The following is a 14,035-nucleotide window of genomic DNA, read 5'->3' on the forward strand; positions in this document are numbered from 1 at the left end:
GAATCAGATTTTTATTTCACATATATTATATCTATATATTATATTTTTATACCAAGAAAATATCCATATACTTGCAATCCAAACAATGCTTATGTAATCTAAATTACACAAAATTCAAATTGTGCATTTGGATAATGAACTATTCCCAATATTTTTTAAAACTTTTAATAAATTTTTTAATAGTATAAGTGAGAGGATTGAAACCAGATCCCTCTTTTACCCTCTCTTTTTTTAACCATCCCCAACTTAAATATAGATAAAAATCTATTCCCTTTCCCCTCAACATATAGTTTTGTCCCAAGTGTATTGTACATTCTGCATTACTAATTGTACTTCCTGGCGACATGATCCCTCCCCTTAGCTACTAATATTGTACTCCTTGCAGAGTGATTTGTACCATCATATCTCCCCAAGCAATGCATTAACTGCCGATTTACTTATACCTCCTGCATCGCCAGTTGTACCATCCTTTTCTCACTCTCCTCTCTCTCTCTTCCCAATATTAAAGTCACTCCACTGTTACTTTCTCTCACTATATTTCGCGTTGAAGAGAGAGAAAGTCACCAAATTCTCTCTTTGCTCTTAACCCCCAACGCCTCTCTCTCTCTCTTCTCTCTCTCTCAAAACACCAAACCCCAAAACAAACACCCACACCTCCACTGTGTGTTTTTTTAATATTATTTAAATAATTAAATATTCAAATTGATTGAACATCAGCCGAAATTCTCAAATTGATTCCTTTTCTCTGGAACTGAACAGTAGGAATTTATTGAAATTGGACTTTCAATTCGGTTGCCATGGAGGAGAAGTGGAATTTTTGAGGATTGGTGTAGAATTTGGATTGAAAACCCTAGGAATGGATTATGTGGGGAGGAGAGTGAAGAAAGAGTTCCAAGGATACGGGATTTTTGGTGGAACGGTGAGATCGTTTGATTCAAGTAGAGGCTATTACAGGATCGAGTACGAGGACGGGGATTCCGAGGAGTTGGAAATGTCCGATATGGCTTCACTGCTTGTCCGTGATGAAGTTGATGGTGATGAGGCTGTGGAGGGGCAGGGTAACAAGCGGCGGCGATTGGGGGATTCGGCTGAGTCAGGTAATTGTTGTAGTAGTAGTGGTAGTGGTAGTAATAAGAATGAGTTCGATTTGAATGCTGCTGTTGGGTGTGGGGGGTTGGATTTGAATGTGAATTTTAATTTGAATGAGGGGTTGGATTTGAATTGTGGGGTAAATGAAGGGTTGGATTTGAATAAAGGGGTTAATGTTGATGATGATGGTGGTGGTGGTTGTGGTGTTGGTGCTAATGCTAATTCTAGTGTTGAGGTTAAAGTCGAAAAAAGTAGAGGTGAAATTATTGATTTGAATTTGGATGCGACTGAAAATGAGAATGAGAGTGAGAATTTGAATGGTAATTCAAAAGAGGATGGTTGTTTAAGTGAGAGAAAAGGGCATTGCTTTGACCTTAATTTGGGATTTGAGGAAGAAGGTAAGGGTTTAGAGGAAGAGGTTAAGGGGTTTTTAGGTGGGGACCGTGAGGTGCAGATTAAGGAATGTAGCTGTGAAGGAGCTCAAATTAATGCGCCAAAGGAAGAGGAGGGAAACTGTGGAAATGAAGTCCTCGAGGGGGCTCAATATGAGAATGTAGAAAATAATGGTTGTATTGGGGTTCTGGAAAATGAGTTGACTGAAAGTAATCTTGTAGAAGTTGAGTTGAAGGGGCCTTTGGATATTAATGACGGAGGTTCTAATATGATTGAGTCAAATATTGATGTTGTTCCAGTTGGCACTCCTAAAAAGAGACGTGGTAGGAAGAGGAAAGTTGTTCCAGATATGGATACCAACTCTCCAACTGAAACTGTCTTGAGGAGAAGCACTCGTAGAGCAAGAAAAGCTGCTCTTTTGGATCAAGATAACATTTCTAGTACTGTAGGGGTCCCGGACGCTGTCAATGATCCATCTTCATCTCCAGCAGTTAGTGCCGTCACGGAGGAGAAAGTTGCAGAAGTTGTAGGTCGGGAAGTTTCAGAGGAGCGGATTGTGCTTCCACCAAAGTTGGAGTTGCCTCCTTCTTCAGGGAGTTTGAATCTTGAAGGCATGCCTGTACTTGATATATTTTTTGTATATTCATTTTTGAGGTCATTCAGTACTTTGTTATTTTTGAGCCCCTTTGAGTTGGAGGATTTTTTAGCATGCCTTAGTTGCAATTCTCCAAGTGTATTATTTGAGTCAATTCATGTTTCTCTTTTACATACCTTGAGGAAGCATTTGGAGTCCCTTTCTGAGGAGAGCTCCCAATCTGCATCTAACTGTCTCAGGTACTGTCTTTATTCCTTAAGTTGATCTTATGGCAGTATGATTCTTTTGATGTCCTTTTTTATCCCACTTGTGCTTATTGGGTTCTGTTTAAATCTGAATCCAGGTCCCTTAATTGGGATTTGCTGGATATTATCACATGGCCCGTCTTTGTGGCTGAGTATCTGCTAATGCATTGTTCTGGACTGAAACCTGGGTTTGATATTGGTCACTTGAAGCTATTTGAGAGTGACTACTACAATCAATCTCCATCTGTAAAGATTGAGATACTTCGCTGTCTTTGTGATGATGTGATTGAGGTTGAATCCATAAAATCGGAGCTAAATAGAAGAAGTCTGGCAACCGAGCCTAGTATTGATTTCGATCGGATTATTAAGCCTGAGACTACGAAGAAAAGGAAGGCTGTGGTGGATGTGACAGGCAGTTCCTGTGTCACCCAGGAAGATAATGATATTCTAGACTGGAATAGTGATGAATGCTGCCTATGTAAGATGGATGGAACCTTAATATGCTGTGATGGTTGTCCTGCAGCTTTCCATTCGAGATGCGTGGGGGTTGTGAGTAATGATTTGCCAGAAGGTGATTGGTATTGTCCTGAGTGTGTGATTGGAAAGGATAGACCCTGGACGAAAGTTGGCAAGTCAATCAGAGGAGCAGACTTGTTGGGAATTGATCCTTATGGTCAGCTGTTTTATAGCTGCTGTGGATATATGTTGGTGTAAGTTCCATCTTCGTAATGCCAACACAGAGAAGTTTTTCTTTTACTATTTTTTTTTTAAACTGAATCAGAGGTTTGTTTATTGCACCATTATTGGAGAATCGCTAACTGCTGAGATATGGCATCTTGATACTAATAGGGAAAAAACAAAAATGTCTTTTTTATGTTGACGATTCGGCATGGAATTCGCAAACTAAGCATGCATTCAAGTCGAAGCCTTTTATTAGTTGGCAAATGTTACGGGAACGGAGAGACGTGTGTGTAAAATTGTGGATATGGAGGCAGATGGAAACTAACTGCCTGGTCACGTTGCTAGTCTTTATTCCTTTGTAGTTTTTTAAGATCATCAGTTGTTTTTGGGAAATTTTTTTGGCCTGCTTTGTGCTAGATATCAAATCATAAAAGTTCACTGTTTGCAGAAATTTTAACTGGGAATTAACGATCTATTAATTCTACCTCTTTAGTATTTTTCAACTGATGGTTGAAGCGAGTAAAATAGATTGTTCATGGGAGTTTCCATGTCTATGCTAGATTTCAACCTGAGCAGCCTACATTGGCACGGACTGCTTGGAACTAAAATCTAGTTGGCTGTTCGACTACTTTACTCCATACTCGTACAATTCAGACTCACACACAGACACATAGAAGCACAAAAATAAGCATTTGAGTTTTGGCTTTGGGCATTTTTTCAATTAATTGTGAGCAACTAGCTTTGGGCTTTGGGCATTTAGCTTTTGATTTTATGATTTTAAAAGTTTTTTTAATCGACCATCATAACTTGCTGATAGCATTTTTGGAGCTGAAAATCAGAAGCAGCAAAGTTGGTTCTTTAGGGCTTTGATTCTGCTGAAAAGAATCAGAAGCATTTGAAAACGAGTTTCATATACTTTTGGATGAATCTTGGCCATTCTCAACTTCTGCATTGTTGGCAGATTGACATGATTTAATTTGCAAACCACATGTTCCGCTGGTTCCCTCATGACTTTGTTTTTGCAATTTGTCAAATACGTGCTCAGCTCAGTGTGAATAATTATTCTGGAATGCTAATGTGATCTAGTGAACAGTTTGTACATGTTGACCACCTTGTGCTGAATGATTTGGATGGTTAACATCACTTTACATCTCATAGTAGCGTGTTGAATTGAGAGAGCAGGCATATGGTAAAAGGGCACAAAAAGTTTTCATCGTATCTGATATCCACCGGGTTCAGAGACACCCCTCTAGACTTTTGAATGTGCAAGAATCCTTTATACATCTCTGTAATCTGAGTTGAGATGTGACACTTATAAAATCTCACTATGTAATTTGGAATTCAAGTTAATATGCAATTTTTTTGTATTATTGAGGAAACTGTACAAAAACTTGCGAGCTTAATCTATTTTGGGGCAATGTCCAGTGTTGAGGGATATGCAATTAGTTGACAAAACTGAAGAGATATTTCCTTCTATGTGTTCTTGGAAGAAATGAGTAACTGGCTCAATAAGAATTTGAACAATATTGTCCCTTATATTTGCAGTTATTATATGATGATATAAAGTTGCATTTTAGTTTCCATGTTTAGAATTGTTAAGTTTTCAATTATACAGTAGATATTGTCAGTAGATTATTGGCGTTGCAGAATAGGTTTTGTCCAATGCTACCCTGATTATGGGATCTTAATGGTCTTAATCTGCCAATTAATTTAAGCTGGTTGTGATGCTTTTGGCTCACTGATATGGTCAACAATATGGTTAGTTACACAGGAATGGATAATAAATCACTTCCATGTATTGAGATATTGATTTAGCCGAACAGTTTTCATTTAATCTCATATTTGGAATGAATAGATATGGAAACTCACTCCATTATTAATCCATCTTGTATTGACTCGTTAATGTAAACGATTCTGGGGAAACCTGTGAATGATGATCAATCATGGCGTTTCTTTCATTTGTGAAACTTGTTTTGAATATTGTTATTGCCCTAAATTTTTGGCTCCAATGTACTCACGTTTACTTTTGTTTGTACTTATTGTAGCATTCAGCAATTTTGTCCCCGTTTGAGTAGTATATTAGCCAACAGTTTATTCTTGTCTCAAACTTCATGTCCCAGTTTGACTTGGCTGGTGTGTTGAATTGGACACAAAAATCTATGATATTAAATCTACAGATCTTTTTTGGGGTGGGGGGACGTAATGTGTGCATATGCTGTAGGTGATGTTTTGCAGTTTTAAAAGCTGACTCATGAAATAGTATGTAGATTTTTTTTTTTTCTGTTTAAGTACAATTTTCCAGTAAAGGTACTATTATAGACTTTCCTCCTAAGAAGTGACTTCGCATCTTTGTGATCTGATCTTACATCACTGGTCCTAACAAAGTCTACTTGATTTTGGTTGAAAATGGAAAATATCATGTCTGGGGTTTTCCTCGTGATTGTTACCTTGCTATATGGCTATGTGAGCTATGATCTTCCTGTTTATTGGAGTTTCCACTTTGAAGAATAAAAGATGATAAATGTCAATTAATTAGGTTAAAATATTCATTAACATTTTATGTATTGTTGGAAACATATTACTTTGAGATTGATGAGCTGTATTAGCCTTACTAGTCGTGTCTGGCATGGTCATACTTATCTCATATTGCTGCTTCATATTTCTTGAGATCCCAATAGTTCGTCTTTTTTGGTTGAGGAGAAACATTACCCATCGTTCAATGATCTTCTCTTCAATACAACACTTCTGTTTTCTTGGGAAACTTTTATGCAGATCATCCTTTCATATGCCTTCTAATTATTTTCCGCTTTTTCTTCATTTTGGGATATTTGAACTTTTTTTTTTGGAAGCTAAAAGATGTCATGCATTTTCCTGGAGTTAATTGACCTGATTGTTGGAAACCTTGGTGATTAATTTTTCTAGAATCGGACAGGTTCACGTATAGTCCCTTAGTTATAGCATATTCTGAGGTTGTTAAAAAAGCTATTTCTGCATTGTTTCTTCAGGAGGATAGTGTAGAACAATAGTCACAGGCAGTAGCACTACTCTGAGTCAGCTTCTGAAACTGTTCAACATTGGCCACTTACATTTTTGAATCTTTTTTTTGGCAATTGTATCATGTTCCCATGTTTGGATCTCTCTTAAATCTGCTGATGTCAATGTTTTGTTTTTGTTTTGATTTCTGCCATTTCCGGAAATATGAAATGTTTTTAACGAATATTTTACTGTGCTGCTTTTACTTCAGGTTGGAGAATTGTCACAGTGAAACATCATTTAAGTACTACTCCAGAAATGATTTGCCTGTCATTATTGAAGCAATGAAGTCATCACAAATTGTCTATTGTGCAATAATAAATGCAATTCTTAAGCAGTGGGATTTGCCTTCTGAGGTTGATGGAGCAAAAGAAGAAATGGGATCTCAGATATTTGTGGCTGTAGGCCAGGAAAGACCTATTCCTGCTACTTTTACTCAGCTGTCAACACATTCAGAAACTCATTTAAAAGATGCTATCCTCAATAAAGGAAGAGCTGAAGACAAATCTTTTGTTTCTGTTAATATTGGAGAGGTTTCAGGGTTGGTCACTGTGAAATCTGACATAGTTGACCATGCAGTAAATATGGAAAATCAAATTTTAAGTTCTGAAGGGTCAGCTGAGGTCTTCGAAGCTGTAACTGCTACTCGTAACTTTGAAAGAGCTGGTATGAATTTGCGGAGTAGACGTTCTAAATCTGAGACTCCAGGAAAGGTTGTAAGAGACAGTTCTCTCATAACTACATCTTTGGAGGAAAAAGTCACTGATTCTGCAAAGCATAACTGTCTAGCATCTGCAACAAAACCCAGAATTCTGTCCCAAGGAAATTGCGGGATTAGTTATACAAACTACTATTGTTTTGCTCGAACAGCATCATCAGTAGCAGAAGTTTTGACAAGAAAATCATCAGATAAGAACTCTGAAGCTGCTCTAAAATCAGTAGATGAGATAATATCGGAACAGATGTTAGCCATATCTGATAAGTTTATGGAGTTCTGTTGGCCAAATGTTCCGAATATGAATGCTGACACCAGGAAAGAAAGTTGTGGCTGGTGCTTCTCTTGCAGGGTACCGGAAGATGAAAGGGAGTGCTTGGTTTCCATGTACTGTAATAGTCCTGCTCTGGAAAAATATACAAGTGACATGTTGGGTATTCGTTCAAGAAAAAACAAGAGAAGTCATCTAGTAGATGTTTTGTGCTATCTACTATGCACTGAAGATCGTCTACAAGGACTTCTTTTAGGTCCTTGGTTGAATTCACATTACTCAAATTTTTGGCGTAAGAGTGCAGCCAGAGTAACTGGCATTGCTGCGGTAAAAAGTATGCTGCTCAAGGTAATAAATTTAGTAATTTCTACCCAGCAAAGAATTCTGAATGTTTGACTTGTTATTCTACTGCTCTAATAACTTACAATTTTTTAGTCAAATAGTTTTCACATTTTTTAGTAACTTTATCTGTTTTTCTGCCATCCCTGCTGAAGCTCTGTTGATTATGTAACTTGTTTTACAGGATTTTATGTATCCATTGCTTTGATTAACGTACATGACATGTCTTCCACGCCAAATGCTCATTTTGATCTGAAATGCTAGCGATTTTCTCGTCTTTTAGTGCAATAGTACTTGTTGAAATATGCCTATTATAGTAATATTCTGTGTGCATACTTATGGTATTTGAATTAAAAGCGAGTTTGGCAGGAAACAAGTATTGATGTATGGTAGTTTGTGGGGTGTGGGCATTGTGTATAATATTGCCTGTCAAAATGTCTCTCATGCAATTAATTTTTTTCTCAGCTCATAAATATTACTCAGAGTTTGACTCCTCGTAACTCATGTTGTACCTTTTAATCAATTACCATATGGAAAAACAATTTGCGTAGAACTTTCTTTCAGTTGCATGAGAAAATATTTTGTAGAAGTGAAGGATTGAATTATGGCTATTGTTCATCTTTGAAAATTTTGAACAACATCAAGTATTAAAAACTTTATCATTTGCAAAACCTGGACTTCAAAATTTAGCGTACTGAAAGGTAAACAACCTAATTAAACACGTGCAAAACCCTGCGGTATGAACTGCTCAAAACCTGAAAGCCCATTTAATGTGAATGTCTGCAAAAGCTTAAGCTAGATTTAACAGCTAGTAAGTGCATTGTGTTTAAGTGCTTGCTTTTGAATCGATGTAGTTCTCTACATTCCTTACCTTTTATTATCCTTTGCTTGGTTCAAGCATTTAAGCATTTATACTTTGGCTGAACACCTTATTGGTTGTTTGAAGCATGAAGCATTTATATATCTTAAATAGAGTTTTTTTTGGGGTTGCCAGTTAGAGTCAAATTTGCATCCTCAAGCACTTTCAGCAGATTGGACAAAGCATGTGGATTCTGCTGCTACTGTGGGTTCTTCTGTTCATGTCATAAGGAGCTCTGCACGTGGGTCTTCAAGAAATGGGATTGGTAGGAAGAGAGCCAGGTGTCCAGATCCAGACTCGAACACATCTTCCAGTTCTGCAAGTGGGCTGGGTTTACTTTGGTGGAGAGGTGGAAGGCTTTCCCGGCAGATTTTTAATTGGAAGGTCTTACCTCATTCATTGGCTTCCAAAGCTGCCCGACAAGGTAAATGGTCCTTCTTTTACGAACATTTTCTTTTTTATCTTTTCAATTGATTATCGTAAAGACATTTTGAGTTGGAACTTTTGCAGCTGGAGGTATGAAGATACCTGGCATATTATATCCTGATGGCTCAGAATTTGCAAAGAGAAGCAAAAATGTTGCCTGGCGAGCTGCTGTCGAGTCATGCAGAAGTGTGGAGCAGCTGGCTCTTCAAGTATGTTTGGTCTATCATATAATCTGTCTTGCCTTTTCTTGATCACGCCATAGTCCTCAGTTCAAATGGATCTACTTTTCTACTTAAAACTTATCTGATGTCCGAATGTCGTATTAACTCTTCTCCAAGCTTGCCTGATACAATATTTATTTATTTTTTTAATGCTGAGGTCATGTTCTGAATGCCTGCTTTTCCTTAAAAGTCCTAAATAAGAGTTGTTTATGGTCTCCTGTTCTATATCTATAGTAGAACAATATCACCGGACCTCAACTTTTTATCTTTTGCTTCCAGGTCAGGGAGCTGGATGCAAACATTAAATGGGATGATATTGAAAATACGAACCTTTCCTTGAAGGTGGAGAAGGATTCAAAAAAACCGGTCAGATCATTTAAAAAAGTAATAGTTCGGAGGAAGTGCTCTGAAGGGACAATTGTCAAGTATCTTCTTGACTTTGGCAAAAGAAGGTTTATTCCAGATATTGTTGTCAGACATGGATCCAAGGTTGAAGATAGCTCTAGCGAAAGGAAGAAGTATTGGTTGGAAGAATCTCATCTTCCCTTGCATCTCTTGAAAGCTTTTGAACTAAAAAGAATAGCTCGCAGGTCAAGTAAGATTTCTGCGAAACTTAAAGTGCGCAGGAGATTAATGAAGCACCCTTTCAAGAAAAAGGGTTTTTCATACCTTTTCTCAAAAGCAGAAAGATCTGAGAACTATCACTGTGGGCATTGTAACAAAGATGTGCTCATCAGGTATTGTTAGAGATTTTTATTTTCATTTATTATTGTTATAATTTTTTTTAAAAGCAGAAATTTGATAATTTTGACATTCTGTGCATTTTTGAGTACTTTTACATGTTTCAAGCATAAAAACTTGGACATTACTGTGAACAGCATACGCCCAGACTTGTTGCTTCAACTTAAGGTGCACAGTGGAGGATTGAATTTGAAGCAAAACCAACCTATCAGTTTTAGGCTTAAAACTGCTATTTTTTCTGTTGTGTCAGTTATGCAACAATAAGTTGGTCCAAACACTACAAATTTTAGGTAAACTTATTACGAAGTGTGGTGGAATGTCACTAATTCATATAGAGGCCGAAAAGCCTGCTTAATATCTAATACGGTGATAAAATTTGAAATCTTCCCCTGCCCTTTTATCGAATTTTCTCTTGTCCATTTGTCAAATCTTGCAAACGCGTCTGAGATTATGCTGACAAATAAGATTTGTTTGTCCGTACCCGTATGGAAAATGATCTAGTATTGAATTTGTATTTTAGTATCTTCTTGTGCTTTGCATGTATAGTGTAGAATGTAGGTCTTTGCAATATTTTCCACTATTAAATGTTGGGTTTAAACATGGGAAGCATGAGGCTTGAGTAAGTATACTATTTCCCTCTCCTTAACTAAGATGTCAATGGTTTGTGTTTGAGGGGAGAGTTTGATAAGCACAAATTTTGTTGCAGTATCCTGGGTATGCTCCATTATCACTTTATTTTATGACTTGATATGGTGAAATAGGTCTTTTACATTGATATGTGTAAATCAACATTAATACAGATGTAGTTGACCATGGAGATGAGTTTGATTCTTACACATTTTACCGGTGAAAGAAAATTTATTCTTATTCTGTCATGCAAAATTTTCCACAGGTTGTTCTAGTAGAAATATTACGCAGGATATTACCAAAGTTTTTCAATTAGAAAAATAGCAGTTTAATAAGTGGTTTTAGACAAAATGAGGGTACTTTTTGAATTGTTTTTTCTGTGGAATTATAAATTTTAATAGTGAGTTTATTACCTGACGGGGTACATTCGTTCTGAGGGTTTTTTAAGCCACTTGATCCCTATCATCAGAAGGCTAAATGCTTCAAGTTAGACTTTATGCTGTTTCATGGGACCAAATAGTATGCAAAGAACGTTACTTAGGTTTGCATAGCTGATACTTCAAGCTGGACAATCTACACATGTTGTACATTGAGATAACGAGTTTTTGGTTTTCTTCAATTTGGTTCTTCAAAATGTTATGTTGTTGTTCATACCTTGTTAAATTAGCTTTGGAAGGAATCTATGCAGTCATTTTTGAGATTTCTTGGATGTATGATCTGTGCCAACTATATATATGGAGCATAGAGAATCATGTTACATTTTTTTTGTCTCTCATATTATATTTTTTCCTTTCAAGTTATTCTGCATTCTTCATATCTTGATTTACTGGCTCATAGATTGTATTAATCGATGCAGGGAAGCTGTGAGCTGTCAGTATTGCAAAGGTAACCACTCTGGGCTTAAGATTTGATGCTTTTGTCTATGCATGTTTCTGTTGAAAATGATTGTTAAAATTGAAGGTATCCATATATCGAAAATAGAAACTTGTGTTCATATTGATATTTTCTGTAAAAAGCTGGTCTTTGCATGTGATTCTGCTTTGTTTCAGTGCGAACACATCTTCAGATCTTTGTTTCTATTTGTGAACGCATCTTTGGATATAGTGACAGTTAGGAATTAAAGTTAGTGACTTACTTTTGGGTTGTAAATTATGCAATGGGTTTGACCTCTTACTAGTCTTCCAAATTTGGTCTTGACGTTGAGCAGAATCTTATGCATTTGATATCAGATAGGTATTTGTCCAACTCTAAACAAACATCAGAAGCACTTTTGCTTTTTTCCTTGATCTACTACTTCCATTAACACTCCACTCTTCCTTATTTTGCCTTGCCAACTAAACCCCGTGAACAGCAGTCATGTTCTGATTGTTGTGATATTAGGTGATTGAGTGGGACTTGTAAACCAATTAATTACACACTTCAAAATAAATGAAGCACCCCTGATCTTTTCCATGTTCCAAGTACAAAAGGACTTTCCTTACCTGTTGGAATAGATTGAGAGTTTAATTCTGATGAATGTCATTTGGCTTTTCTTAAAGTTAGATAGGACTTTAGCTGCTTGACTGTTTTACTTTCACTGGATTATGTTGCTCACCATTAGCTTCGTCCATTCACAATTGAAGTCTTTTGTACTTAAATGTGCAGATGGTGAACAATCATTTCTTCCTTCTCCAAAAGAGATAATAATGCTGAATCTTCTCCTTGCTTCATATTGGATTTTCTCTGTTAAAAAGTGATTTCTTTTATGACTTTCTTCTGGAGTGCATAATTTATTGTCAATCCAATTCAAAGTTTGTGAAACCCCAGTTTTCATAAATGTTTGTTCTTCCTCCCATAGCTTGTCGTGCTGGTTGAGCTCTTCGTAGTGTCATGGCTTTTTTTTTTTTTTGTGTGTGTGTGTGCGTGTGCGTGTGGGCCTTTACCTGCAGATACTGTATTGCATGTGCTTTTTTCAATCATATTGAGCTTTCTGTTTGTAATAATATCAGGTTTCTTCCATAAAAGGCATGTGAGGAAGTCAGCTGGAGCCGTTACTGCTGAGTGCACATACACCTGTCATAAATGCCAGGATCAAAAGAATGTGAAAAATGATGCCAAGAAGGAAAGGCTAGAGACGAAAAAGAGGAGGAAGGCATCAAAACAGCTAATGCCATTGCAATCAAAGATTAGGAAAAATGCTGGCAAAGACAAACAGCTGAGACAAATTGCAAAGAACAAAAATGGCCCTGTGGTTATACCTTTGCGACGCTCTCCTAGAAAAGCTAAGTGCGTGTCACTGCAAAATAAGAAGATTAGAGCACACAAGAGGGGGAAGCAAAACAAAGCAACTACAGGTGCATCAAAGAAACGATTGAAAAGTACTTGGCAGAAGAAGAGAATGCAACGTCATCCAATTTATTGGCTTAATGGTCTGCATTTATCAAAAAAGCCAAATGATGAAAGGTTCTTACTTTTTAAGAGTAAAAACCTGCTTGTCCTTTCTGGGGATTCAACTGCCATGGTTGACAAGCCAAGATGTATTCTTTGCTGTGAGCAGGAATTTTCTCCTATGCTGAATTATATTGCTTGTGAACTTTGTGGAGGTAAATAGATCATCATGTTCTTATATGTGTGTGTGTGTGTGTGTTTTCTGTTTTCTACGTTTCTCCAATCTGGTTATCAGTTAGTCCTGCAATCCATCATGGATTTTAAAAGCATTATCTTAGAGAAGGATTAGTCAGCTCATACTATTGTCTTCCACTGTCAATGAAAAATTCTGCTGGTTAAGATCTTATTGCCAATAGAAACATTTTACAATATAAGAATGGAGAATAAAAAAGTGAGCAGTTTATAGTACAATCAGACTACGATTTAGTAAGTTGAGCATTCTAGTACATGCAATATGCAAGATATTAAACACCATTACAAATTAGGTTTTGGTTCTCAGGTACTTCATACATTTTTTTTCCTGTTTTTAACCTTTATGCTTCTACCTATTTCTTATAATGCTTTTGCTGCTTCTGTCTAAAACACGCTGCAGATTGGTTTCATGGAGATGCTTTGGATCTTAAAATGGAACAAGTCGGTAGACTTATTGGATTTAAGTGTCACAATTGCCTTAAAAGGAACCCTCCTTGCTGCCCCCATTTGGGTGCAACAAAAACTGAGGGGGCTAAATTGGTTGGATTGGACTATAATGAAGGGATAGACAGCATTTCTAAAGAAACTAATGGTCCTTCAAGTGAAGCATTTCTAGAAGAGAACATTCAATTGTATGAAGAATCAAAAAAATTGTCTTTGGCCAGTGATCTTGATGAGAAACAACCCTTGGGGACCACTTTTTGTCCAAATCAGATGCTCAAGTCAGATGCCGAAAATGGACAGTTATCTCCTAATTCAGTACAGAAAGCAGCAGTTCCTGAGTTTTCAAATGAAGATAGTGGCCATCCTGATCAATCTATGGCATCAAAAGAAGATGATTCATGGCAGAAGGATGCAATCATTTTTGAGAAACCTCATGGGGAATCAACAACCCCTGTTGGAATAGAATCCCTCTCATGCAAGTCAAGTGAGGATGTTTCGGAAAAGGATTTAACTTCTTTGATGCCTAACCATATGAAGAATGGTTTAGTAAATCAACAGCCATTTTGTCATGCAGTGGTAGATAAAGCTTTTGACTCAATTGACTACCACCCAATGTAATTTTGCATCAGGCGCAATTAGTTGGGGAAGACAGAAAGTAGATTGATGTTGTAGTATATACTTGATTCATAGGATTTTATTGAAAGCAATAGAGATGAAAGCCATTGAGAATTCACCAA

General features: G+C 36.9%; 1 protein-coding gene across 1 annotated transcript; it reads left to right on the forward strand.

Annotated features, from left to right (window-relative positions):
• Positions 1–549: 549 nt before the first annotated feature.
• Positions 550–14,035, forward strand: LOC113693629 (DDT domain-containing protein PTM-like). Its single transcript, XM_072054939.1, has 9 exons — positions 550–2,316; positions 2,421–3,032; positions 6,248–7,370; positions 8,356–8,644; positions 8,731–8,855; positions 9,147–9,604; positions 11,092–11,120; positions 12,224–12,817; positions 13,255–14,035. The coding sequence occupies exons 1-9, from the start codon at positions 857–859 to the stop codon at positions 13,914–13,916; spliced, it is 5,352 nt and encodes a 1,783-aa protein (XP_071911040.1). The 5' UTR covers positions 550–856; the 3' UTR covers positions 13,917–14,035.

This window comes from Coffea arabica, chromosome 1e, assembly GCF_036785885.1.
Source record: "Coffea arabica cultivar ET-39 chromosome 1e, Coffea Arabica ET-39 HiFi, whole genome shotgun sequence".
NCBI classification, from domain to species: domain Eukaryota; kingdom Viridiplantae; phylum Streptophyta; class Magnoliopsida; order Gentianales; family Rubiaceae; genus Coffea; species Coffea arabica.

Bases quoted from the DNA above. Each gene is read 5' to 3' on its own strand.
- LOC113693629 (XM_072054939.1), top strand. From the start codon at position 857: ATGGATTATGTGGGGAGGAGAGTGAAGAAAGAGTTCCAAGGATACGGG. The intron at 3,033-6,247 runs GTAAGTTCCATC...CTTTTACTTCAG, and splicing joins TGCTGTGGATATATGTTGGT to GTTGGAGAATTGTCACAGTG. The intron at 12,818-13,254 runs GTAAATAGATCA...AACACGCTGCAG, and splicing joins TGCTTGTGAACTTTGTGGAG to ATTGGTTTCATGGAGATGCT.